Source organism: Alosa alosa, chromosome 8, assembly GCF_017589495.1.
Source record: "Alosa alosa isolate M-15738 ecotype Scorff River chromosome 8, AALO_Geno_1.1, whole genome shotgun sequence".
Taxonomy (NCBI): domain Eukaryota; kingdom Metazoa; phylum Chordata; class Actinopteri; order Clupeiformes; family Clupeidae; genus Alosa; species Alosa alosa.
Genome location: NC_063196.1, coordinates 23,685,105 through 23,709,652, shown reverse-complemented (window position 1 = coordinate 23,709,652; position 24,548 = coordinate 23,685,105). Strand labels below are relative to the sequence as shown.

Below are 24,548 nucleotides of genomic sequence, written 5' to 3'. Positions count from 1 at the left end.
TGAAAATGTTCAAATGACTGGCCATTTCTGAAAACTCTCTTAATTGAAGTTAAGACTCATATTCAGGAAACAAGTTGATTATTAGCAATGAAAACATAATATCTGCAACAAATAATCAATTAAGCCTACCTCTTTTCGCTATAAAATAACAAAAATGCAATGTTGCCATTTAGAAAAGAAAGACAGACAGTGAGTTCTGTTAACCCCACACATATAATTGTGACATAATCAGAAAGCTTGTGTCATTTCTAGAGTCCATCTGTTTGAGTCCTACTAGGACTCAAACAGATGGCATAAATGGTCTTTGACTTAAAGGCTAGAGTCATGCCCCCCAGAGGACAAAAATGAATTACTGGGTCTTAGCAGGTTACTTTAGGCTTAGGAGACCTACATACGATACAGCATCTGCCCAAAGTAAACCTGTCAAAACAAGCCTGGTTGTGAGCAAACCAGGGACTTAACCTAATCACAGGTCCAAACCTAATAATACACTGATGTAGTACCCAGTGGAGGTAACCCGCACACATAGCCTACTGTAGTCGCATGTCCTTATGGGGGATGTAGTTTATAGCCTACGCATAGGCTAATAGGAAAACTGGCTGGGGGATACAATTCTCCACAGAAAGTGAAAACATATCAACATATCTTATGACATTCATGAACATATTTCAAGCATTTTTAAACAGCCGCTATCCAAGAGGACAGGCTTTTGGATGTGCCCTCTCTAAACGCCCATCTGGAACATTCCACCGAACTCTGGAGTCGACCCACAAATCCGTGCGTTTAACCGGTTTACCCACAATGCACTGTGTCCATCGTTCCCTTTCTTCTTGGCTGGTAGGTGGTGGCTCAAGATGTCGATGCTAGAAGGTCCATTAACTGTGCTCGGCCAGAGGACTTCTGGAGACTCCGTTAGGAGTCAAAATGGTGAGGAAAATGTCTCTTTTCTATGTAAAATCACACGACATGATGTTGCGAGCCGACACGGTAGGGTGATGAAGATATAGCTACGTAGGTAAAGTAGCCACCTAGCTATCTGGCTAATGCCGCACGTGTGCAGATGACTTGCAGTTATCAACTTTATTTTGGCTGTTCTATGAGCTAGATTGCGGTTGTCGATATCCATAAGCATAGTAAATGGTGGTGGTAATGATCGTCAAAAACTGGAACTTGCTCAAAACATGTGCTAGCTTGCAGGCTAGTGTTATGCGAAATCATTTGACATAACGGGTCTGTTGTGTGGTTGCTGATGCTAATATTAGCATGCTAAGTTGGCAGCTTCTTTGAGGTTGTCAATAAGTTATCCTTGTGATGTTCTGATATTAATGTTATATTAATGTTCAAGGTGTTGGTGGTGCGCAATGTTGTCTTTTTAACAGAACAGCTGTTTTGATCATATATAGTCCCGCTCTAGTACCATTCATTCCTCTTCATAGCAATGAATGGCTTCGCTAGCGGGGAACAGAAAAAATGTCAGTGGTCAATTTTGGGTGGATGCTCTTAGTCGTCCAACCAGTGCACAAAACTGACAAGACACTAAATTGTATGTTGGCTGCATCAACTTTGACTGACGCAGTTTTGATCTGTATGGGGATAATTGAATTCCCTGCTATTAAATTAAATTGCGCGTCTGTCTTGCACAGTCATGGCCGCATCCTCCATCGCCAACATCGTCAAGAGTTCTCTGGGACCAGTGGGCTTGGACAAGATGCTGGTGGATGACATTGGGGTAAGTGCTCTGTCTGTCAGCGATGTTATGCTGGTTATTGTTTTTACATCACTTACTGAAATATATTGTATCCTCTTAGGCATCTGATTATGGGGATATAATCTGATTCATGCACTTATTGCTTAATATTTGCTTGAGGCTTTGCCAAATACACTGAACATTTTTCTCCCATTTACATTGCCACCTCACTGATCGTAGTTTGTGTGGTTATACGCGTGGGATAAAGTAAATTCAGCCCAAACATTTAACTAAGAGACGTGGCACTTTGCTGTTTCTGAAATCCCTTTGGGTTGAGTACAATATTTAGGAATGTATACGCTTGAAAATAAAAAAAAAAATTGTGAAATGGCTGATTTTCCCTGACTTGCTTTGAATTATACCAACGTAAAACAGGAAAGATGGTCAAGTTGAAGCTGGTACCGGTCAGTGCTTTAGCCAACCAGCATCAGCAAATATCCATAAAGTGCTCTGTGACTTGCTTGTGAAGGAGCGAGAGATGATGTGAATTTGTGTGTGTGGACAGGATGTGACCATCACCAACGACGGCGCCACCATCCTGAAGCTGCTGGAGGTGGAGCACCCGGCTGCCAAGGTGCTCTGTGAGCTGGCAGAACTGCAGGACAAAGAGGTCGGAGATGGCACTACATCTGTGGTGAGTTGGTACACACACACACACACACGGGTGGGCCCATGCAGTGGTGTTTGGTCATAGACCTCTGAAGTTCGCCTATTAAAAGGACCCAGAGCTGCCATCTTTGCCCATATAAGGAGATCCGGATCTCCTTATATGGGCGAACATGGCAGCTTTCGGGTCCTTTTGTAGGCAAACTTCAGAGGTCTATTTAGTGTTCTCAGAAGATGTTAATAAAACAGAAGAGGGTAGGGTGGGCTATGTGATCATTCCAATCAACTGAAGACAGCAATTTAAAGAAAAAGGAAAGTGGCAGATGCTTTCAGCTAAAGCAACAGCTTCTTGCAAAGTTTGGGTTCACTTCCGGGTTGACCATTTAACAGACAATGATGCTAATCGTATATTCTGCCACACACCTCATGGGCAAATGAAGTCCAGGAAAGTAGCTTTGTTTGTGTGTTGAACTCTCCTCATCTGTACTTTGATGTGGTGCTCTGTTTTTAGCTGTGCAGCTAATGCTGCATTGGACTACAGTTATGATCTGATCATTCAATGATGAATTCCTGTTTTAGTACTGTACATCTGCTCCATATTCGGATGTGTGGCTATGCTAACAGGAAAGAGCAACTCTGTCAAGATCTGAAGGGGTGTGCAGCTGTCCTCTGCTACCTCTATATGTATTGACAGAACATTCACAGATAAATGATTGAGGCATTGCAATGTTAGTGGCAAGCAGATGTTTTCAGTGCCCTGCGGAATGTGTGTGTGTTGATTAAAGTAAACATTAAGGAGTTATTTTGAGAGCATGATGTAATTGCTATGTGTCTGTTTAGGTGATCATTGCTGCCGAGCTCCTGAAGAATGCAGATGAGTTGGTGAAACAGAAGATCCATCCCACCTCCATCATCAGTGGATACCGGCTAGCCTGCAAGTATGCAATCCCTTCCTCCCCTACACACACATGCATGCACACACACACTAGGTGGCATATCTCTCACACACACACACACACACACACACCTTGGGAGATTTAGTGACCTGCATAATAGAACGCCTGCATTCAGATGCACACACATACTCAAACCACTAGTTTTAGACTGTTTATGCATGAACACTCCCATTCACGTAAACGTGCATTTCACCCATCAGCCTTGCTAATAATTATTTCTACTGACTGTGTGTTCTGTGTCTTGTCCGCTAACAGGGAGGCTGTGCGTTACATCAATGAGAACCTGACCATCGGTACAGATGACCTGGGCAGGGAATGTTTGGTCAACGCCGCCAAGACCTCCATGTCCTCCAAAATCATCGGAGTGTATCCTTTCCCTCAAGTTTAACTGCTCAGGGCTTAAACACAATACCCGTATCTTATGTATGCAGTTTTCCAAATGTAGTAATGTATTGCTATTCGCAATACATTACTACATTTGAGTTTGAAGTAATTGCCAGTTTGCTAGCTTGGATGTGGACAGTGGTCAGTGTGCTTACTGGTGATTGGCTCCCCCATATAGCACAATGGTTATTCACTTCCTGTTTTAGTACTGTACATCTGCTCCATATTCGGATGTGTGGCTATGCTAACAGGAAAGAGCAACTCTGTCAAGATCTGAAGGGGTGTGCAGCTGTCCTCTGCTACCTCTATATGTGTTGACAGTACAGACATCTAAACATACTGCCCCTTCACCCTTGGGCCTGGCAGTGATGCAGGCTTGTCGCGTTACATAACTGACCGATCGATAGATAGATCGATAGATAGATAGATAGATAGATACTTTATTGATCCCCAGGGGAAAGTACATCATTGAAACAAGAGCACATGATCCGTGTTGTGTGCTGTGCTGTGCTGTTAGCCGTTTGTGCTATCAGTTGTGCTATCAGACGCCGTCTAGACGTGCCGCTCCTTGACCCGTTCGCCTCTCAGGGACGCTGACTTCTTCGCCAACATGGTGGTGGACGCGGCGCTTGCGGTGAAGTTTGTGGACGGGAGAGGCGTGGCCCGCTACCCCATCAACTCCGTCAACGTGCTCAAGGCCCACGGACGCAGTCAGAAGGAAAGCTACCTGGTCAACGGCTACGCACTCAACTGCACCGTCGGCTCCCAAGGTAAGGCCAGTGTGTGTGTGTGTGTGTGTGTGTGCATTACTGGTTTCCATTAAATGATGGTACAGTCATGCACTGGATTTGAGCTCGCCACCCTGAACATGACACCCTGGAGGTCTGGCACCGAGGCTAAACGTGTCTGGAGCCCTATATCCCATTTACATTGCCGCCTCACTTACCATAGTGTGTGTGGTTATACGCGTGGGATACAGTAATCTCAGTCTGAAGCTTTGAGCCCAGAAGCACCTTGTCTCTGGTGTTTCTGAACTGCCTGAGGACTGGACACTTGGAAAAGGCCTTCCATGTGACTGCATATGTAAGGGATAATGTATTGTCCGCCCGGTAATTATCAGAAAATAAGTCCGACAGGGAGAACAGAACCCGGCCCAAGAAGCGAGCGGTTTTCGCCGACCTGAAGGGACTTATTTTCTGATAATTACCCGGACAATACATTATCCCGCTTTATTACTGACTACTTGCCAAAGCGAGAAAAGAAACCTAACACAACGAATCTTTAAAAATTATTTTGCTACCGTTTTCGTGTCTTCCGCTGACAAAATAAATAGTTCGCCACACAGATAGAACTTGACAGTTTCAGGTGTTGCGTGGCAACGTCTTACTAGCTTACTTTCCTTTCAATGAAATTCCATTGCAATAAGCTTAGCGAATTCTTGCGGAGGGATATGAAAGAGCGTTAATCAACCCGTTGCCATTGACAGCGGTGATTATATACTTTGCCGGTGATTTATAGATTTAACATAGGCCCGAACGTTGGGAAGGCCCTTTCATGTGAATGGAACTTTCTGCAGCACTCTGAAGAGCCGTGTAATAACTAACTATAATGCCTTCTATGTGATTGCATATCTAACTCTAATGTAGAAATATATGGTTGTCCTGAGCATCAGTCAATCTGAAGACAAATATGATCTTGTAACTTAGTGGTCATAGATGAGAATTTGGTTTATATACTTGCGTTTGACAGTGTAAATGTTTGAATGTCTGTATTAACTGCACAGTAAAAAGCTTTTAACATGCAACTGTGTGTGTGTGTGTGTGTGTTTTAGGTATGACGAAGCGTGTGACCAACGCGAAGGTGGCCTGTCTGGACTTCAGCCTGCAGAAGACCAAAATGAAACTGGGTGTCCAGGTGGTCATCAGTGACCCAGAGAAGCTCGACCAGATCAGACAGAGGTAAAACAGGAGCATGCACACAATCACACTGCCCCTCCATCACACATACACACATGCATACTCAGTCTCTCATGCGGACACACATACACACTCAGTCTCTCATGCTCATCACGTCAGGACTGGACCCGTATCAGGGCTTTATTAGTAATCCTCATGTCAGTGCGAACACCCATGATTTCCCTCAGACATCTTGAGTGTTTCCCATTTACATTGCCGCCTTACTTACCATAGTGTGTGTGGTTATACGCGTGGGATACAGTAATCTCAGTCTGAAGCTTTAGACACAGAAGCACTCTGGTGTTTCTGAACTGCCTAAGGACTGGACACACTCAAAGATCTATCAGTTGCATTCAAACACTTACACAGACAATCTGTGCGATTTCTCATATCTAAAGTTTAGTAAAGTAAGGCCCATTTTAAACACAACTTTCACTGACCCAAGTGTGTTACAAAGTGAATATAAACATGTCATATTTAAACGTGATCTATTAAATTAATTATCATCTAAAGGGGTGGTGGTAGTGGTTAAGGAGCTGGGCTAGCATGCAGTAGCCTGAGAAGTTGTGCCATTGAGCAAGGCGCGTAGCCCCAAGTTTCTCCGGGGACAATGTAATCCCTTGTAATGTAGTTGACATATGTAAGTCACTTTGGATTAAAAGTGTCTACTAAATGAATACATGTAAATATAGTGTGGTGGTTAGCTGAGGGTTATCCCCCTGACTTGCTCCAGGGACACTGCCCCTGCTGGAGGACTTTTCCATTGATATTCAACAGCAGTTTCATCAGTAGTGGTCAACTTGTCATCCAGATCATCCTGACTTAGTATGTAATGGAATGTGCATTTTTACCTTTGACCTCAGGGAATCTGACATCACCAAGGAGCGCATCCAGAAGATCCTGGCGTCAGGGGCCAATGTGTTGCTGACCACTGGGGGCATCGATGACATGTGCCTCAAGTACTTCGAGGACGTCGGAGCCATGGCCGTGCGCCGAGTGCTCAAGAGGGACCTCAAACGCATCGCCAAGGCAACCGGAGGTAGGTTGGCAGGGATGGGGATTAATTCAGCCTTGTTTCAGCCCTGATTCTTCTCTTGCCTCTTGAGGTGTTGGAATGAAGTCCTATAGAGTGGTAGATAATTAATAAAGGCATGAAATGGTAAGAAATAAATGCATTGTTGTGTATTGCATTTCTTAAAAGTTATTATGTATGTCAGATGATATTCCCAAGTAATTTGCCATATAAAAAAATCCAAGGAGTGAAACCATGGTGACTTAACTGCCATTTGATTTGTAAACAAATTAATATCCTAAGTGGTCAGTAGGAATGGTTGCGTCTTAACAGTCTGACGGTGCTGTTTGTCCCTGCCCAGCCACCATCTGTGCATCGCTGTCCAACCTGGAGGGTGAGGAGACGTTCGAGGCGTCCATGCTGGGCGCCGCAGAGGAAGTGGTGCAGGAGAGAGTGTGTGATGACGAACTCATCCTTGTCAAGAAGTGAGCATGGCCGCACTTTCACTCCTCAATGTAGCCATTGTCATTGGGAGTCTTCCGTGAGATTCCGGAAGCCAAATGCAGGGAAGGCGTGTGGTAGGGATAGAGACGAGCGCCTAGAGCAGAAGAGAAGAGGCGCAACTCATAGCGCCCCCTAGAGCAGGAGAAAAGAGGCGCAACTCATAGCGCCCCCCCTTTCACTCACCGAATAATGCACAAAACCAGTGTAGGCAAGCTTTAGTGATATCCATTAAACCAGTTTAGGCATGAAAATCCCTCAGACATTTTGAGTCTTTCCCATTTACATTGCCGCCTCACTTACCATAGTGTGTGTGGTTATACGCGTGGGATACAGTAATCTTAGTCTGAAGCTTTAAACACAGAAGCACTCTGGTGTTTCTGAACTGCCTAAGGACTGGACACACTCAAATATCTATCAGTTGGCATTCAAACACTTTCACAGACAATCTGTGATTTCTCATATCTAAAGTTTACTAAAGTAAGGCCCATTTAAACACCACTATCACTGACCAAAGTGAATATAAACATGTAATATTTAAGCAAGGCACTTAGCCCCAAGTTGCTGCCAGGACATAAAACCAGTGTAGGCATGCTTTAGTGATGTCCAGTGTAGGCATGCTTTAGTGATATTCACAGAACTAAATAATGATAGAAGCGCTATACATGAATAAGCATAGGTTAGGCGCTTGGTTAAGTCCAAGGGGCAGGTGCCCTTGTTTATCCAGTTTTCTCTAATATGCAGGGTGTTTTGGCAGGTCTGTTTTATAATATGATGATCCGTCAGTGCAACACAAGTGCCTAATCTGTCTTTATCTCTGCATCAGTACGAAGGCGCGTACATCGGCGTCCATAATCCTGCGCGGGGCCAACGACTTCATGTGTGATGAGATGGAGCGCTCGCTGCACGACGCCCTGTGTGTGGTCAAGAGGGTGCTGGAGTCCAAGTCTGTGGTGCCAGGAGGGGGCGCTGTGGAGGCAGCTCTGTCCATCTATCTGGAGAACTACGCCACCAGCATGGTGAGAGAGCGACACACACATGCATACACACACACAGACATGCATAGACACACAGAGACACACAGCATGGTGAGACACACACACAGATAGATGGACACACACATACACAGATAGACGGATGCATCTGGAATATTTCATTTGTCTTAAGTATGAAGATCATGTGCTCAGCCATGCAAGCAGGGCTCTACAGTAACATTTTTTTCAGGAGCACTTGTGCGCCCAAGTTAAAAAATTTAGGAGCACAGACAAACATTTGGGCGCACAGTCAGTTCTGTACTTAACTTGCACATAATCTAACATTATACTGCAGCTAACAGTTAAACATGCCAGTGCACCAATTGCGAATATTAAGAATGACTGACAACATTTGGGCTACAGGAAACAGGATTTTAAAGATCAGTGCCTGCTTTATTTTCAGTCTGTTCTATTTTCCTACATTTTGTTAATGTAAAATAATATAATACATTGCCATATTTGTATTTAGCCTGTATATCAAGTATCCTGCCAAATGTAGGCTAATTTATTTATTTGTGAATCCATCTATAGCTAATCCAAATATGCCCATGGTGACCTATCTGACTGCATACTGCCTAATAGGCTACTACTACTAAAACAGTCCATTTTCTCTTCCACAAAACCCAACATAGGCTAATCAAGGATATACGTTTTATACTTTTAGTTTTTATTTGAAATATCTGCATTGATTGGGGCAGTAGGCAAACGTTAGGCCTACTTTCGTTTTGCACTTCAGCTTGTATTCGGTGTAAACAAACATGCATGCGTGGAAGCCTGGAGTTGTCAGTAGCGTTCTACCTTTGAATAAAATGGTAGTATTACGGGAGGGTACTTTTGTGCCGGTTCGTTCGCTACAGCTATATTTTGCATATTGCAGCCAATACGTCAACTGGGCTAAAAGGCATGTTAGGTTACCTTTCCTTCTCTCACTGCATTCTCAGAATCTCATCCTGTTCCTCCTATATCCAATGAATTTGGTGGATAGAAGAACTAATTTCTTCAATCTTTGCATCTTGGCTGGCTAGTCTAACTTTCCGCTTTTTCTGTGCGCTCTTGGATTTGATGGAAGCGACTACTAGCGAGTCACAACGCGAAACTGCTAACGTTGATGGGAGGTGTAGTTTTTATGCTGCATTTGCGACGTGATTCTATGGTTTGCACCAGTAATGTTTCTCGATGTTGCGGTGTATTTTGTAGACAAACATTGACATGGTTAGAAGTCATTCGCACCAGTGCGCCTAAATATTTGTTTGCACTCGCACGGCATCATTTTTACTCGCATGTGCGAGTGAAATGGGTGCACTGTAGAGCCCTGCATGCAAGCTGTTAATGTGTGTTATTGCAGGAATGCTGTTAAATGGAAAAGAATCAGTGGCCATTTAGAGAGTGGACTAGACATAGCAAGACCCGACTAGCTCATCACGTCAGGAATGCACCAGCATTTAACACCTCAGGTCTCGATTAGTAATCCTCATGTCAGTGCGAACATCCATGTTTTCCCTCAGACATCTTGAGTCTTTCCCATTTACATTGCCGCCTCACTTAACCATAGTGTGTGTGGTTATACGCGTGGGATACAGTAATCTCAGTCTGAAGCTTTAAACACAGAAGCACCTCATCTCTGGTGTTTCTGAAAAGCCTAAGGACTGGACAGTTGGCAATCAGACACTTCAGGTGTCCATGTGTTTTCATATGAAGAATTCAGAGCACATTTAAACATAGCGGCCACTGACCAAAGTACTAGTATTTTGCTGTACAAAATAAATATGTGAATGTTATGTGTCTATCCTGCATAATCATTGGGGTTGAGACTTTGCCGTTGATATTGAGCAGCATGGTTTTATCTTGGGAACTTTAATAAGTAGAGAGAAACTTGTCTTGATCATCCATTCCTAGCGGGTAATGGGCTGTAAGTTTGACCTTTGACCCCAGGGAGTCTGACGTCACTAAGGAGTGCATCCAGTCAGTATGAAGAGCATAAGCCCAGGCACGCAAGCTGTTATGTTAATGTCTGTCAGATGTGGACGGTCTATGGAGAGGTATGGAGATGTTCTCTCCTAACACGTGTTTGTTTGTTTTGTTTGTTTGTTTGTTTGTCAGGGCTCACGGGAGCAGCTGGCTATAGCGGAGTTCGCTCGTTCCCTGCTGGTCATCCCGAAGACGCTGGCGGTGAATGCAGCACAGGATTCCACTGACCTTGTGGCCAAGCTGCGTGCCTTCCACAATGAGGCCCAGGTCAACCCTGAGCGCAAGAACCTCAAATGGTGAGACTAACAGTCCAATTGAAATGGATCGGTTGACGAAGTTTACCTTTGAGCACTTTCAATGGCATTTATAGCAACTGGTTCTCCTACAGTCATACTGCCTCTACAGACGCCATCTCTATTTATTATTATTATTATTATTTATTATTATTATTTATGATGCCCTTGTATATAACCCCCACACACACACACAGTTTTTTGTACTTTGATAATACTTGATCATTTTTCTTTTTTTTGTCTTGTAATTGTCACTTTTAGTCTTTGACTTCTTTGCACCTTTGTGGCCTTGCTGGCAACATTTCGTTGTAAAGGCAACTGTTTAAAGGAGAATTTCGGTGTGATATTGACCTAAAGTGTATTGAAACATGATACCGAGTGTGAACGTATGTCTCATAGCCCATCTCGGCTTGTCCCCTGCACTCCAAAATCTGGCGCTAGTTAGCCGATGCTACCAACAGCTTTTTCAATGGTGGTGCTTCGGCATTTGGCTAGCCATGCAAATATATCACTGTTTTACACCATTTACGAGGCTCAATGTATCTCCACACTTCATTGGTAGACTTCCGAGGGCCCTGACATTTAAAATGAGACATTGAGAACTTTGAAAAAGCACTGGTAGTTTACTTACTGTCTGTATAAATCGTCTTGTATCTTCACGAAGTTTAGCGTTTGCAGCCATCTTGAATTTAGTCACGATAAGTCGAGCGACGAGTAAGAATGAACAGGTATGATGAGGGATCAGATTCCAAAAATAATTCAGTGGAAATGCATGGATTCCAGTTGGTGCTACTGGAAGAAACTGGAATCCATGCATTTCCACTGAATTATTTTTGGAATCCAGTGCTTTTTCAAAGTTCTCAATGTCTCGTTTTAAATGTCAGGGCCCTCGGAAGTCTACCAATGAAGTGTGGAGATACATTGAGCCTCGTAAATGGTGGAACTCTTGAAACGATCAATAATCAGCTGTTTGCATTTGTGTGTACTTATTTTGCCTGTCTTTTTCTTTTACTGCAGGATTGGTCTGGATCTGGTGAATGGTAAGCCCCGCGACAACAAGCAGGCTGGCGTCTACGAGCCTACCATGGTGAAGACCAAGAGTCTCAAGTTCGCTACCGAAGCCGCCATCACCATCCTGAGGATCGACGACCTCATCAAGCTCTTCCCCGACCAGAAGGAGGGCGGCCCCTCTTACCAGGACGCCGTGAATTCTGGATCCCTGGAGGGATAGAGGGAAAGGGGAGGTCGGGTTCTTTGTCCTATTTCCACTCCGACTCTCTCTGGGTCCAGCAGCGGTTCTCCTTGAGAGTCGAGCGAAGGCCTTGTGTGTATTTATATACATGGAAGCACTCTGCTTGTTCCGTCGCTAGAGTAGAATGTGCACTTTGTGTTTTTGTTTCTTTTTGCCTGTGTATTATGTAGGAGATGACGACAGGTTGCCATGGGGACTGAAACATCATCCAATCATCTGGTTGCTATTGTTTTTGGGACACTTACAGAAAAATAAACCCAAATGGTTGAGTGGCCATTCATTTGTTACTGATCTTTCTGATCTTTCTGATCTTTTTTTTGTTACACAAAATATTGGTGACACGTTACAGATTAACTGCATACATAGCTAACCCACATTAACATGCCTAAACAAACACGGTCATGGGTTTTGGTTGTAATGATTAAGCATGATTGGTGTTTTCAGTTTCAGAACTCAAGAAACCAACTAGCTTCAATTACAGTGCCTGAAATAATCCGTTTCAGAACCACAAGGGGAGTTTTCAGTGTGCTATAGTGTTACTGGTCCAGTCGGTGCGGAGCACCATGAGCAAACTGATACTGGACATGAAGTAGTTGTGCATAGCAACCCAAGGCTGCTCATAGCAATATTTCACCTCCCACTTTCATTTAGATAATCTGGCAAACATATAATAACACTACAGAATGAATCTCAACCTGAGATGAGATGCAGCTTTAACTCGTGAAGAACCATAATATATGAATGGCAGCTATATTGGATTGACCGTTTCTAGGAACAGTGAGATTCAATAGTCTACCTTTCAGACCATTATTAACATTAGTGCTAGAGCTTGCATCTGCAGTTCTCATCACAATCAAAGGAGGGCAGTATACTTACGATCTACAACACTCCCAACACTAATGAACCTAGTGATGGGCAAATGAAGCTTTGGTGAACCACTGAACCACAGCAGTGTGAACCTAGCGACACTAGCTATAAAGCAAAAAGATGGCCGCCACACATACATTTTTCAACATAAAAGTCCTTAGCAAACCAATATTTTTGGTTACATATACTGGTTTGGGTAAGGACTTTTATGTTGAGAAATCTACATGTGGAAGCCATATCGGATTTTTTCATTAGTGTTGCTAGCTTCACACTGCTGTGGTTTAGTGGTTCACCACAGCTTCATTTGCCCATCACTAAATGAACCATTTCTCCATTGATAGGGTAACAGATCATAGACTAGTCACTTGTGGCTTGTACATCAAACATAGAGGCACATAATGCCAATGTCTCCTCAAGGTGGACCTCGCTAACCACCACCAATGTAGCACCCACCTGGGTGCTGCACAACGACCATTATGCGCCAGAAGACATCACACACACACCATCTTGAGATGGAGAATACACGGGAATGAATGCAATGATAAAGGCCACTACATCTTTATCTCTACTGCATCTGCCCTGCCCACCACCACCTTTACCACACACACACACTTGCAACCTGGTTTTGGATGGATTTTTCTGTAGTGTTCATTATTACTATCATGTCCTAACCAGGTGCACTACCACCATGACACACTTCATATCACACGGGCAATCACTGCCCTGTCACTGCAAGTGCCTCATGCTTATACATCCTTAGTACATTCATGTGGATTATTTTATATTGATCCCCAAGGGGAAACTCATAGGTCCCAGTAGCTTAAGACATCATACACAACATACACTACAACATAAACAGGATGATAAAATAAATCCACATGACTAATAAGGACAGTAAAAGATACTAAATCCACCTGTTTATGTTGTGTGTGATGTCTTAAGCTACTAGGACCTTGAATTTCCCCCTGGGGATCAAAGTATCTATCTATCTATCCATCTATCAAATCCCAGTAAAAACTAAACGGTGTTGGAGCATGGCTAATTTTGTCAGGGTGGGGCCTAAATGAACCACGCCCACCTACAGTGAATGAGTTTGGTTTTAACCAGGCTAAGCTAGGCCTAAATAAAACAGCAAATGAATGAGGTCCATGCATTTTGTAACACCTCCTTCAACACACACAAAACAATGATGTTATTTTAAGTCAGCTTTTATTTATTGCCTCAAATACATTTCTTTCTTGAGCGATGACAACTAGGCAGTTAAAAAAGTACAGTACAGTAAGTTTCATTTAAACTTTAAATCTTTGCGGAGCAAACCTAGAGCATGATACCAACAATCCTAAAATGTACATCTTTACAAAATGTTAAAACGATAAATGATAACATGATAAAAATGAAGAAAGTGCAAAAAGAGGTGATTTAAACCAAGGATTAACAGTCCCCACCTGTGAAACTTAAAACAACATGTACATATGAAAACAACCATGAGAAATAAACATACTTCATATCATATTCCAATGTGTTTGGCTTATTTACATTAATATTAACATTAGGCCATGACATTGCTATTATTCAAAAATGTATTATTTCATAATGGTAAAAAAAAAAAAATCTTTAACAGTGCTTAAAAAACAAAAGGTAAAATTCACAGTCACAACACATGAACCAAATTTGACACAATATTGAAGAGGAAAACTATTAAATAAATATTTGTCGGTATTATTTATTTTTAATTTACAAACTTGGGTTATTGATTCTATTCCAGGGCACCGGGCTTTTTCACGTAAATAAATACATTTTCCATTTATTAAAACTAAATTGTGGGACATAATGTCATGTGTATCAAACCAGAAGTGACCAGATTGTGTGAACATGCTTAGAAAAAAAATTGCAGTGTACAGCTACATGATTTTGGAGATGAAAACAGTTGATGTGCGACTTACTTTAAACAAAAGTTGACCTTTACATTTAGTGTGTGTGTAGGGTTGTGACACAGTGCCACCAAAATACAAGCCAAGTCTGGAGTCTGAAGCCAGCCAGACCACCACAAGATTCACCATGTGAATGAGGGTGCATTGCATGTGTATGTGCGTGGGTTTTAAAGAACATGATATGAAAGTGACTGCTGAGCGTTTTGGTTGAAGTTGTGTGAACAGGAGGATGGTGATCAGTAACTTTTACAACGGTGTGACTGTTGGAAGTGGAGGGGACTGAACCAAACAACAACAATAACAACAACGGAAAAGTCGCAGCAGACGACGCATCAGAAAACATCTGACGACGTAAACCTTCATCCAACCTAATCCATCCTCCTGGTCCCTCAGGAAGGCTAACGCTTCAGAGGAAAGTAGAACGCCTTAACAAGTACTGCCTTGGAGAGCTTAGGCCAACTCCAGTCAAACTATGCACAATTTGGAGCAACCTAAAAAAATATTGCTATCTAGATCACAAAGTTTAAAATAGATGGCGACTATTTAGTTCAGGGGCATCTGTAAAGTTTTACAAGGGTAAACCCCCCCTAACTGCACATAGACGCTTCATGAACGCATGAAGTTGAGGCTGCGGAGATGGTCTGAAGACTACGTCTTTGCAAGGAAAACTGAACTGACCCACTACTGACCAGCTCTACCCTAAAATGAGTGTGACTAGGAACAGACGCAGGCCAATAAATCTGACACACTAAAATGACACAGTTTGTTTTCTGTGTTTTTTTTCAGTTCTTTTCTTTATGCAATAGGTGGATGCAAGAGTTTGCACAAAGTCTACTGTTGTACATTAAGAGTCACCTTTGTCAAATATTCCTACTCAAGTTGATTCCTACTATGAGGGGGGGGGGATCTTCAATCACTTAAATAGGAGCGCTAAAATCTTCGTTTAAAACTTCAGCTGATAAATAGTGTGCTATATAGCCAAGCCCCAAGGGGGCGCTAAAACGATCCTGTCACAAAAATGCATGTTTGTTTAAGGATTGCATCTGATAGGTTACCAAGTCTAGCTCGGCTAACAACATGAGATCTAATATAGCATCTATGTACAGGCTGCTGAGTACATTAAAACTACAGCTTAAAACTGCTTTTTTAAGCCTCGTCCCTTTAAACCATGTGTGTATCACTGACACAGACTTCTAGACCAGGTAGGATTCACTGGCTTAGGTGCCCTTGCAAATGTCTAGAAACTATACAAGTCCAGGTCTAAGAGTCCAAGTACAAGTGTCTCAATCTGTGATTTGCTTTGTTTTCTTTCAAATGAAATCTGCAACTCAAACAGCAGATCCAGTCCTTAAATATACATCTTTTTTTGTGCCTTGTGTGTGTGTGTGTGTGTGTGTGTGTGTGTGTGTGTGTGTGAATATGTGTGAGTGTGTGTGAGAGTGTGTGTGGCATAGAGAGTGAGGACTTCTTGTGAGGTTTTCTCAAATTAAGATACTGTGAGAAAGTAAACAGTTAAATAAAAGACACAACAAATACATATTTTACACACACAAACACAAACATAAAGCTGATAATTAGCAGATACTTTATCCTAATACTTGCACTGCATAAGCAAAATGTGGGTTTGAGTGTGTCTAAAAGATATACCATGTCATGTCTCATCCAAATAACCAAAGGTTGAGTGCCAAGGTGTCGGTGTGTTATCAGTTGTGTGTTCTATTTCAGTGTATTTGGTGTAAATATGCAGTTTGGTTTTTTGTAGTTTAAATATTCTGTGTCTTGTGTGGCATTCCCATGTGTCTTAGCTAGCATATGGACACTAGATTGTACTGTACAAACACCTTGCTATAAGTATATTCCTCTGTAAAACATAGTATATGGTAACAGTGTACTTCCACCAGAACCAGATGTATAACTAAAGTCAGTTTGTGGGCTGTTTAGTAGTGTGTAGTTGTGGGCTTTAGTAGTGTCTTGTGTAATTTGTGGTGCTCTGTCTCCATTGTGTTTCCTTAGAGTGTGTGTGTGTGTGTGTGTGTGTGTGTGTGTGTGTGTGTGTGTGTGTGTGTGTGCGTGTGTGTGTGTGTAGCCCGTACAGTATGCCCCTAGCAGTGTGCTTTTGGGTGGCATCGTGGCTGTAGAGCGCCCCCTTCAGGCGAAACTGCTAGAGCTGAGACACTGGAACTTCTCGCGGAGGGACTGGACAATGTTCTGCTGAGCCAGGCTCTGCTCGTGGGCCTCCGCGTCACTCCACATGTAGTCGTTCAGGTGATCTCGGCCCATTTCGGCGGCGGTTTCATGTCTGCTCTTGACCGGGCTGCAGGGCAGACTCTTGGCCAGCGACGGGCGCCTTCGGTCGCGCTCCGCCTCGACCTCGTCCTCCGAGCGGATCTCCACGTAGTCGTCGTCGTTGTCGTCGTCGCCGTTGTCGCGGAAGTTGGCCAGGTAGTTCTGCGTGGCGGTGACCGTGCCCAGCGGCTGCTGACCGCCACGGTTCAGCACCAGCACCTGCTGCGAGTCGCACAGGGTGAGGTCAGAGGTCGCCGGGGGGCACTCAGGCAAGCTGTGCTGCCGCGGGCCGAGACCTCGTCCATTCGTCGCTTGGCCTCCGCGCGACCCCGTCTCCTGCTTGCAGTTGGCCACACCCCCGCTGTTCTCCTGCTCGGGCTGCTCGGCCAATGAGGACGAGGACTGGCAGCGCGTGTAGGGCGGGTCCTTCAGGGCGTGTGCCGTGGTCACCCCCAGCGTGGCGTAGATGTGCTCGGGCTCGTCGTCCCTGGCGGGCGTGGACACGCAGCTGCTCCAGCGCTGATTGGGCGGGCTGGAGGGAGAGGGCGGGAGGTTCTTGAGCGCCGGGACCGACGCGGTCTGCGCCATCCTCTGAGGGGTGGACGTGCGCTGCTGCTCGGGGATCTCGCGCGTCCAGGACAGGAAGTCGGCCAGCTCGCCGTTGCTGTAGGTGCAGTTCAGCCAGGCGCCCTCGAGGGTGGCGCTCTCAGGCAGGGAGGGCGAAGAGGCCAGGCGTGGCGCGTGGGGCACCGACAGTCGGCCCCCTGGCATGGCCCTCGGAGAGCCGGAGCCTGCTGGGGCCTCCTTAAACATGACCTGGTCATACAGAGTAGAGTACTCCGCGATCCGCGCTCCTGCAACAGACAGAAAAAGGAAAAAGAAAACAGTCAACTCAAGTCACATTTAAATACTATTTACTATTAGGTATTTAAAAATAACAGGAGTTATACTAGTGCTTTCCTAATCCAAGTAAAAGTTAATCAATTTGCGATTAAAATGATTGAGAATAACATAATAGAATAAGAGTTTAAATAAATATGATATAAAACATTAAATAAATTAATAAAACATATAATCAATAAAGGTTAAGAGAGACAGAAGGTTACAGAAGGGTAGAAGAGGAGATGGAGAGAGACACAGTTACAGGGAGAGAAAAAGAAATTGTGATGGGACAGTGTTTGAGTGGACATGAGAGAGGAGACGGTGTTTGAGTGTACTAGAGAGGAGACAGTGTTTGAGTGTACTAGAGAGGAGAGAGTGTTTGAGTGTACTAGAGAGAGGACACATAGTTTGAGTGTAGTAGAGAGAAGAGACAGTGTTTGAGTGTATTAGAGAGGAGAGAGTGTGTGTATTAGAGAGAGGAGACAGTGTTTGAGTGTACTAGAGAGAGGAGACAGCGTTTGAGTGTACTAGAGAGAGGAGACAGTGTTTGAGTGTACTAGAGAGAGGAGACAGCGTTTGAGTGTACTAGAGAGGAGAGAGTGTTTGAGCGTACTAGAGAGGAAACAGTGTGTGTATTAGAGAGAGGAGAGGGTGTTTGAGTGTACTAGAGAGAGGAGAGAGTGTTTGAGTGTACTAGAGAGGTAAGAGATGTAAAGAGTTATAGTAAGGACCAAATAAGGTATGTTTATATTAGGTCTGTCAATCGATTAACTTTTTTTTATTGAATTAATTACATACTTTGTGATTAATTAATCTAAATTAATCGCATTTAGAATTTTTGCTGTGAAAGTATTTAAATATTTCAATTCAAATGAGTCATTAAATAATCAGCATTAGTGACATTAAAGTTCAAAAACTCTTTTATTATTATTTTCACTGTTCAAATAATGGCCATAATAATCTATGATATGACCTAATATCAGGAAATTAATTCAAAAATGCTTTGGGAAGAAGTTTTTTTTCACATACAAGGCATTTCAGGCCACAGATATAACATAGGGGACACAATGAAAATAAATGAACACACCCCTCAATGTCAACACTATTTTTTTGCATTGATGTGTGACTTTAGAGTTAACAAACTCCGCAAATTCCTTGCTGCAGACGTTGCAGAGGACTTTATTTTAATCAACACTTTATTTTTATCAACACCATCAGGCTGTTTTTTAAAAGTAAATGTTCCAATCAATGATCTAGGCAGCATTTTCTTCTCTCTTCTTCATTTTACAGTTTAATGGTTACTGACTAAAACGGCTCGGGGTCAAAGGTCATACAGAATCGATTAATCCGCGTTATTTTTTTATAATTAATCAGGTTTTTTTTTCAAATTAATTCATCAAAATTAATCAGCTATTTTGAAAGCCCTAGTTTATATTACAACAGTTACCATCAGAAAGGTCATACAGAATCGATTAATCCGCGTTATTTTTTTTTTAATCAGTTTTTTTTTTCAAATTAATTTATCAAAATTAATCAGTTATTTTGAAAGCCCTAGTTTATATTACAACAGTTACCATCAAAACACCAGATTCCCTGTTTTATGGCAAAGAATGTAGACCTGTCTACTTCCTGTCCTTCCTATCTACTTCCTGTTTCTAGCACCTCACCTATAGCAGCTCCGCCCTGTTTCTTCTCCTCCAAGATGGCCGCCAGGTCCTTGGGCTTGGAGCGTGAGGTGCTGGGGCCGGCGCTAGAGCGCATGCAGCTGGGCTCCACGTCCATGCTCTTCATCTTCAGCAGCTGGTTGGCCTTCTTGATCTTCTGGCTGTACTGCCGCGCCATCAGGAACACCCGGTTCTTGCCCTTGTCCCCCAGGTCCCCCAGGAGCTGGTCGCTTCCCTCCCCAAGCAGCAGGTCCGGGGGGAACAGCGTCCCCTCCAGCCCCGGGAAGAGGCTATGGAGGTCCCGCTGCATGGTGTCCCGTGTCGGCGCTCCCCCAACCCCTGTCCCTGCTGCCGCCATCGGGGTGCACAGGTCACCCAGCTCGTCCTCGTCGTCCATCCGGAAGCTTCCACTGCTCAGACGGGCGAGCTTGTTGCGGATGCTCTTGACGGTGCCGACTGGAGGGGGCTCAGGGATGACCGCGGTGATGTTGATGGAGGGGATGGGTGCTGGGGGCAGGTGAGGCTGGGTTGGTGTGGTTGTTGGGGGCAGGTGAGGCTGTGTTGGGGAGGGTGTTGTTGGGGGAAGGTGAGGCTGGGTTGGAGAGGGTGTTGCTGGGGGCAGGTGAGGCTGGGTTGGTGGGGTTGTTGGGCGAGTTTGAGCTTGAGCGTGAGTAGGTTTTGGTGGGATAGGATGCACTACATTGGCTGTTGTTTTTGTTGTTGTTGTTGCTGGAGCAATTTGGTGAGTTTGGCCTGTTGTTGTTGGTGTAACATGACTCGATTGGGCTGTTGTTGTTGTTGTTGTTGTCGGGGTTACTTGGTGAGGTTTGGTTGTTGCTGCTGGAGGTGCCTGATGAGTTTGGGTTGGAGTTTGAATCAGGGGAGGTTTGGGTGGAAGCGCCTGACTCTGGATCGGCTTGGGAGGGAGTGGTTGGGTCTGGCCAGGGGGCTGAGTTTGCTTCTGCTTAGGAGGGAGGGGCTGGATGGGCTCGGAACATTTGGGAAGTGGCTGAGAGGTGCAAGACTTTAGGGGGGGTGCTCTAGTGCTGTTCTTGGGGGGGTTGGGAGGGGCTGAGGGGTCAGGTTTCGTAGGGGGTGCAGGAGAAGGGGACGGGGCAGGGGTCAGAGAGGGCGGCTCGTCCACTTCGAAGGAGTACTCCCTCCTCAGTTCGGGGATCTTCAGGCTGGGGATTTTAAAGGTGCAGGGTGGACTCATGGAGCGCGTCAGGGGTGCCTTGCCGCCTTTGGGGTTGGCTTTAGAAAGCGGCTTCTTCTGGGGCGAGGATGTGGCTGAGCGGCACTTGGCGGCCGAGTCGTGGGCGGACACTGGGAAGGCGGCAGGGAGCTTGTCGGCTTTGCGTTCGTTGTTGCGGATGTAGTTCTCCAGATCGTTCCAGATGGCGTCCACCTGCTCCGACATCTGGTCGGACGCCGCGCTGGGACGCCTCTGCTGCTTCTGCTGTCGCCCGCTCTTCTCCGAGGTTGCCGTGGAGGACGAAGACGGGCCTGTGTCCGCGAGGACGGACAACGAGGACGTGCTAACGTGCGAGTGATCGTCGTCTGTGACTCGCAGGAGGCTCTCCTCAGAGGCGGACACGCCTAGCCCGAAGCTCTCGTCGATCGAGAGGTCCGTCACAGAGCTGAGGATCGCGCTGTCATGTCCGAGCATCGAGTCCGCTTCCGCGTTTAGTTTTGGGCCTCGGGAAGGTAGAGGAGGCACGATGAAAGTGATCGTATCATAGATCCCCTCTTCCTCGACTATCCTCAGTTCGCTCGAGTCCGCAGGTGCCCCCTCCTTGGTGGAGGACCGATTATTCTCAGATGGTAACATTCCACTGGGCTCTACCGCAGCGGGGTTCGACCCACCTTTGACCTGTGCCGCCCCTGAGGGGCCAGGCTTGCTACTGCCACCACCACCACCGGCGTCTGACTCCCTTCGCACGAGCCCCATGGCCTGCAGCTCCTCGAAGCTGATGTTGTCGTAGACATTCTCGATGTCGTCGATGGTCAGCTGCTCGGCCGATGACGAACCTGAGATTTCGTTGCTCGAGGACTCGCCGTGACTACTGTGGTGATGCTCGTCCTCCTTGCCGCTCGTGTGGCTGCGGGGTTTCGCGTTTGCCTCACTCTGCTGCTCGCCCACACTGCTGGCCCGCCGCAGGACGTTTCTGCCCCCTCTGGCCGGGAGGTCCAAGTGCAGCGTCGCTGACGCCGATGTCGTCATAGTCATCTGTTCCACGTGCCAGCTGCAGGGTCGCCCGGGGCGACTGCCAGAGGACGACTCGTTGGACTCGCGGTCACTCTCCTGCTCGCCGCCCGTCTCTGGGGGCATGAACATCTGGTAGATGTCCTCATCGTCCTCCACCTGCATGGTCTGCTGGCGCGTTGGAAACATGGCACGGCGTACCCGGTGGTCAGCCCAGATGTTGGGCATCCCCACGTGGGCGTCGCCTGGCGACTCCGAGGGACTGGTCACTCGCAGGGAGGGGGCATGGCTCGGATCCATCTGGAGAGACTCTTTAGCTGTCTAAGGAGGGCAAGGGAGGTATGTCAATCACTGAAAATACTGTTGTCAGTTTCATCAATTTTACTTGTATATCCTTGTAAAGTTTGATATTATTTTACTTGTATATCCTTGTAAAGTTTGACACATTGTCTTCTTTTGTTTACTTTACCTTCATAATAATCTTAATAGTCATAATAATGCTTTATTAAATCTGTAGGTGAAAAGTGATGTAAGATACTAATGACAAAGATATCACACTATGTCCTAACAGGATCTGAGCGAGCAACTGTCAATGTTATCTGTCTACACTGAATCCCTTAAATATGCCCTTCTATTGACTCATATTTCTCATTCAAAATAGCAGAGCAAAGTGAGTGACAGAAAGAAAATAGAAACTGGGCGTCCGACAAAAGTTCTCTCAAAACGTTGCATTGCATCGCGCTGCTCGCTTTGCTTGCAGTCATGACACTCCAATTGAAAACAATGGAATTCAACGGATTTTATTGCAAATTTTTCGCTCGCGTCACATCCAGTTAGGACATGATGTAAGGGTCATGTGTGTGCGTGTGTGTGCGTGTGTTTGTGTGTGCTAGTATGTGTGAGATGCTACCTGCAGATCTGAATGGTTGTGGTCTCTGAGACGGTCGATGCAGTCCACAGACACTTGAGGATTCAGCCGTTTTCGGCTGCTCTTGCCTGGCACTTTCAACCTCTTCCCTGGGCCCTACACACACACACACACACACACACACACACACACACACACACACACACACACACACACACAGGATAAGAGGGAAATAGTGTTAGGTCAGTCTGCAAGGGTATGCTAGTGTTTGAGTCCAATGTTTTTGTTTGAAGTATGCAAGGGTACGCTAGTGTCCGAGTCCAATGTTTTTATTTTGTTTTTATGACCACAAGGACTACACTACAGGAAAAACTATTTTGCACTGATGGACTTGTAGGCTATCTCAAGGTCAAAGGTCATGTTGAGGCTCACCATTCCGCTTTCATCCTCATCATCAGCATCCTGCTGGTGAGGTCCCTCTGCGTCCTCCCGGTCACTCAGGTCACCATGGTCACATGGGTCCAAAGACTCATGTGATTGGCTGACCAGGCTACGAGACCGACCAATGGAGCCCAGATGCATCACGGGAGTGAGCAGAGTAGCCCCTAAACTGGAGCGCTGATTGGTGGAAACACAGGAGGGTAACAATGACTCATAATAAAGTGACCACCAGCCAAGATGATTAAGCTTAATATGCACAAATGTGTGTGTGTGTGTGTGTGTGTGTGTGTGTGTGTGTGTGTGTGTGTGTTCTACATACCTTTTGTATATCTGGACTGGCCACTGTAAAACATCACAGAGACAAGAGCAATGGGGAGAAAACATTAATCATTTCAACCTCATTTCCATCACCATATGTAAGTAAGGTTGTGGACTGCTAGGCCGGCCAAATCAACTTAATTACTGCATTGATTTCCACAATAAAGCCAACATACAAACCCTGATGTCAACACAGGGTCCCCATAACCACATATCAAAACACACCCACACACATACCAGCTTGTTTAGAGTTCTTCAGTAGTTTGGACAGAGGTTCTGATTTCCTACGGACACGCCGGGGGGAGGGGCCTTCTTTGGGATGGGCGGAGCTTTTGTTCTCTCCGTCAGGACTATAGTGGAAGCCTGGGTGATCTACACGAACACACAGCACACACCAGAACATTAGTTTAAAATGGACTACAAGAATATTCTCCAAAAATAAAACATAAAAGGTACATTTTCATACATATAAATCTTTATAACCACACGATCTCTACCTGTACTCATAAAACTTACACATTATTATAGACTTAAATAATTATCATAATAATGTAACAAAAATGCAAGATATAAATGTAACTAATAAATAGGTATATCTTTATACTACCACTACTATTACCATAACTATATAGCTATGGATAAATATACTGATAACTCCATTAGTGACATTGTCTTTAAACGTAAGTGGACTTACGAGCTGCATCCATCTCTAGAATGGCTTGTTTGGCCTGGAAGGAAAGTATAACAAGAAAGTATATAACATCACTATGTATTTAAATCCATCACAAGATGTTTACTGGCAAGTGTATACATATGCACCTATTCACTCAGAAATGCCCTTATGCCTTGCCTGGAATGAGTCTGCACTAAACCCATCCCACCACTAGAGGGAGACTGCCAGCAAAGCCACAGAGAGAGGTACTCTAGAGTGAGCTTAAACCATGATAAAACAGAGAGGTGCAGAAACACACTCAGTGAATTATACGTGCAACTCATACAAAATAAATAAAATAAATTCTGTATGTTTAAAACTATGCTGTCTAGATGAGAATACGGCCTCTTTTAGCTTTTAAAAGGTGGGCAGATACGATTTGGGCTATTCATGACAAGTGTCTGGAAACAATGAGTATGATACTAAATGGTGTTGACAGTGTATGGGAGCACGGATGGCAATGGCAGTACAGGTAACCTTAGCATCAGCTTTGCTCTTACACCATACACCACCCCTTCCCAGATTTAGATAAAAATCACCTGTGTTTCTTCCCAAATGTAGGCCTATAATACACACATTTTGATGTAATATATATTTACAGGGTCCCAACCCATTTACCCAGACATGTCAAAACTTTCCATGATGTTTCAATGACCTTTCACAGC

General features: G+C 44.8%; 2 protein-coding genes and 2 non-coding genes across 5 annotated transcripts in view; 3 read left to right on the top strand and 1 right to left on the bottom strand.

Moving 5' to 3' along the window:
- The first annotated feature begins 797 nt into the window (after positions 1 to 797).
- Positions 798 to 11,999, top strand: tcp1 (t-complex 1). 2 transcript variants are annotated; one of them, XM_048250116.1, is made up of 12 exons: positions 798 to 927; positions 1,644 to 1,729; positions 2,253 to 2,381; positions 3,194 to 3,291; positions 3,565 to 3,675; positions 4,282 to 4,463; positions 5,525 to 5,651; positions 6,512 to 6,687; positions 7,022 to 7,145; positions 7,988 to 8,180; positions 10,296 to 10,459; positions 11,474 to 11,999. In XM_048250116.1, the coding sequence occupies exons 1-12, from the start codon at positions 855 to 857 to the stop codon at positions 11,685 to 11,687; spliced, it is 1,677 nt and encodes a 558-aa protein (XP_048106073.1). In that variant the 5' UTR covers positions 798 to 854; the 3' UTR covers positions 11,688 to 11,999. The 2 variants fall into 2 exon arrangements, with proteins under 2 accessions (XP_048106073.1, XP_048106072.1); XM_048250115.1 differs by having other exon boundaries at positions 11,471 to 11,999.
- On the top strand, positions 2,920 to 3,058 carry LOC125299949. The gene has a single exon (XR_007194490.1). It is a non-coding gene; the product is annotated as a small nucleolar RNA SNORA29 (small nucleolar RNA).
- On the top strand, positions 3,887 to 4,025 carry LOC125299950. The gene has a single exon (XR_007194491.1). It is a non-coding gene; the product is annotated as a small nucleolar RNA SNORA29 (small nucleolar RNA).
- A 1,768-nt stretch (positions 12,000 to 13,767) lies between the features above and the next one.
- Positions 13,768 to 24,548, bottom strand: part of LOC125298813 (pleckstrin homology domain-containing family G member 1) — a 28,624-nt gene continuing 17,843 nt past the window's right edge. The window contains 7 exon segments of the mRNA XM_048249681.1: positions 13,768 to 17,646; positions 19,342 to 21,865; positions 22,455 to 22,568; positions 22,845 to 23,030; positions 23,173 to 23,195; positions 23,409 to 23,543; positions 23,866 to 23,899. Coding sequence (XP_048105638.1) covers positions 16,655 to 17,646; positions 19,342 to 21,865; positions 22,455 to 22,568; positions 22,845 to 23,030; positions 23,173 to 23,195; positions 23,409 to 23,543; positions 23,866 to 23,899 — 4,008 coding nt within the window. The 3' untranslated portion in view covers positions 13,768 to 16,654.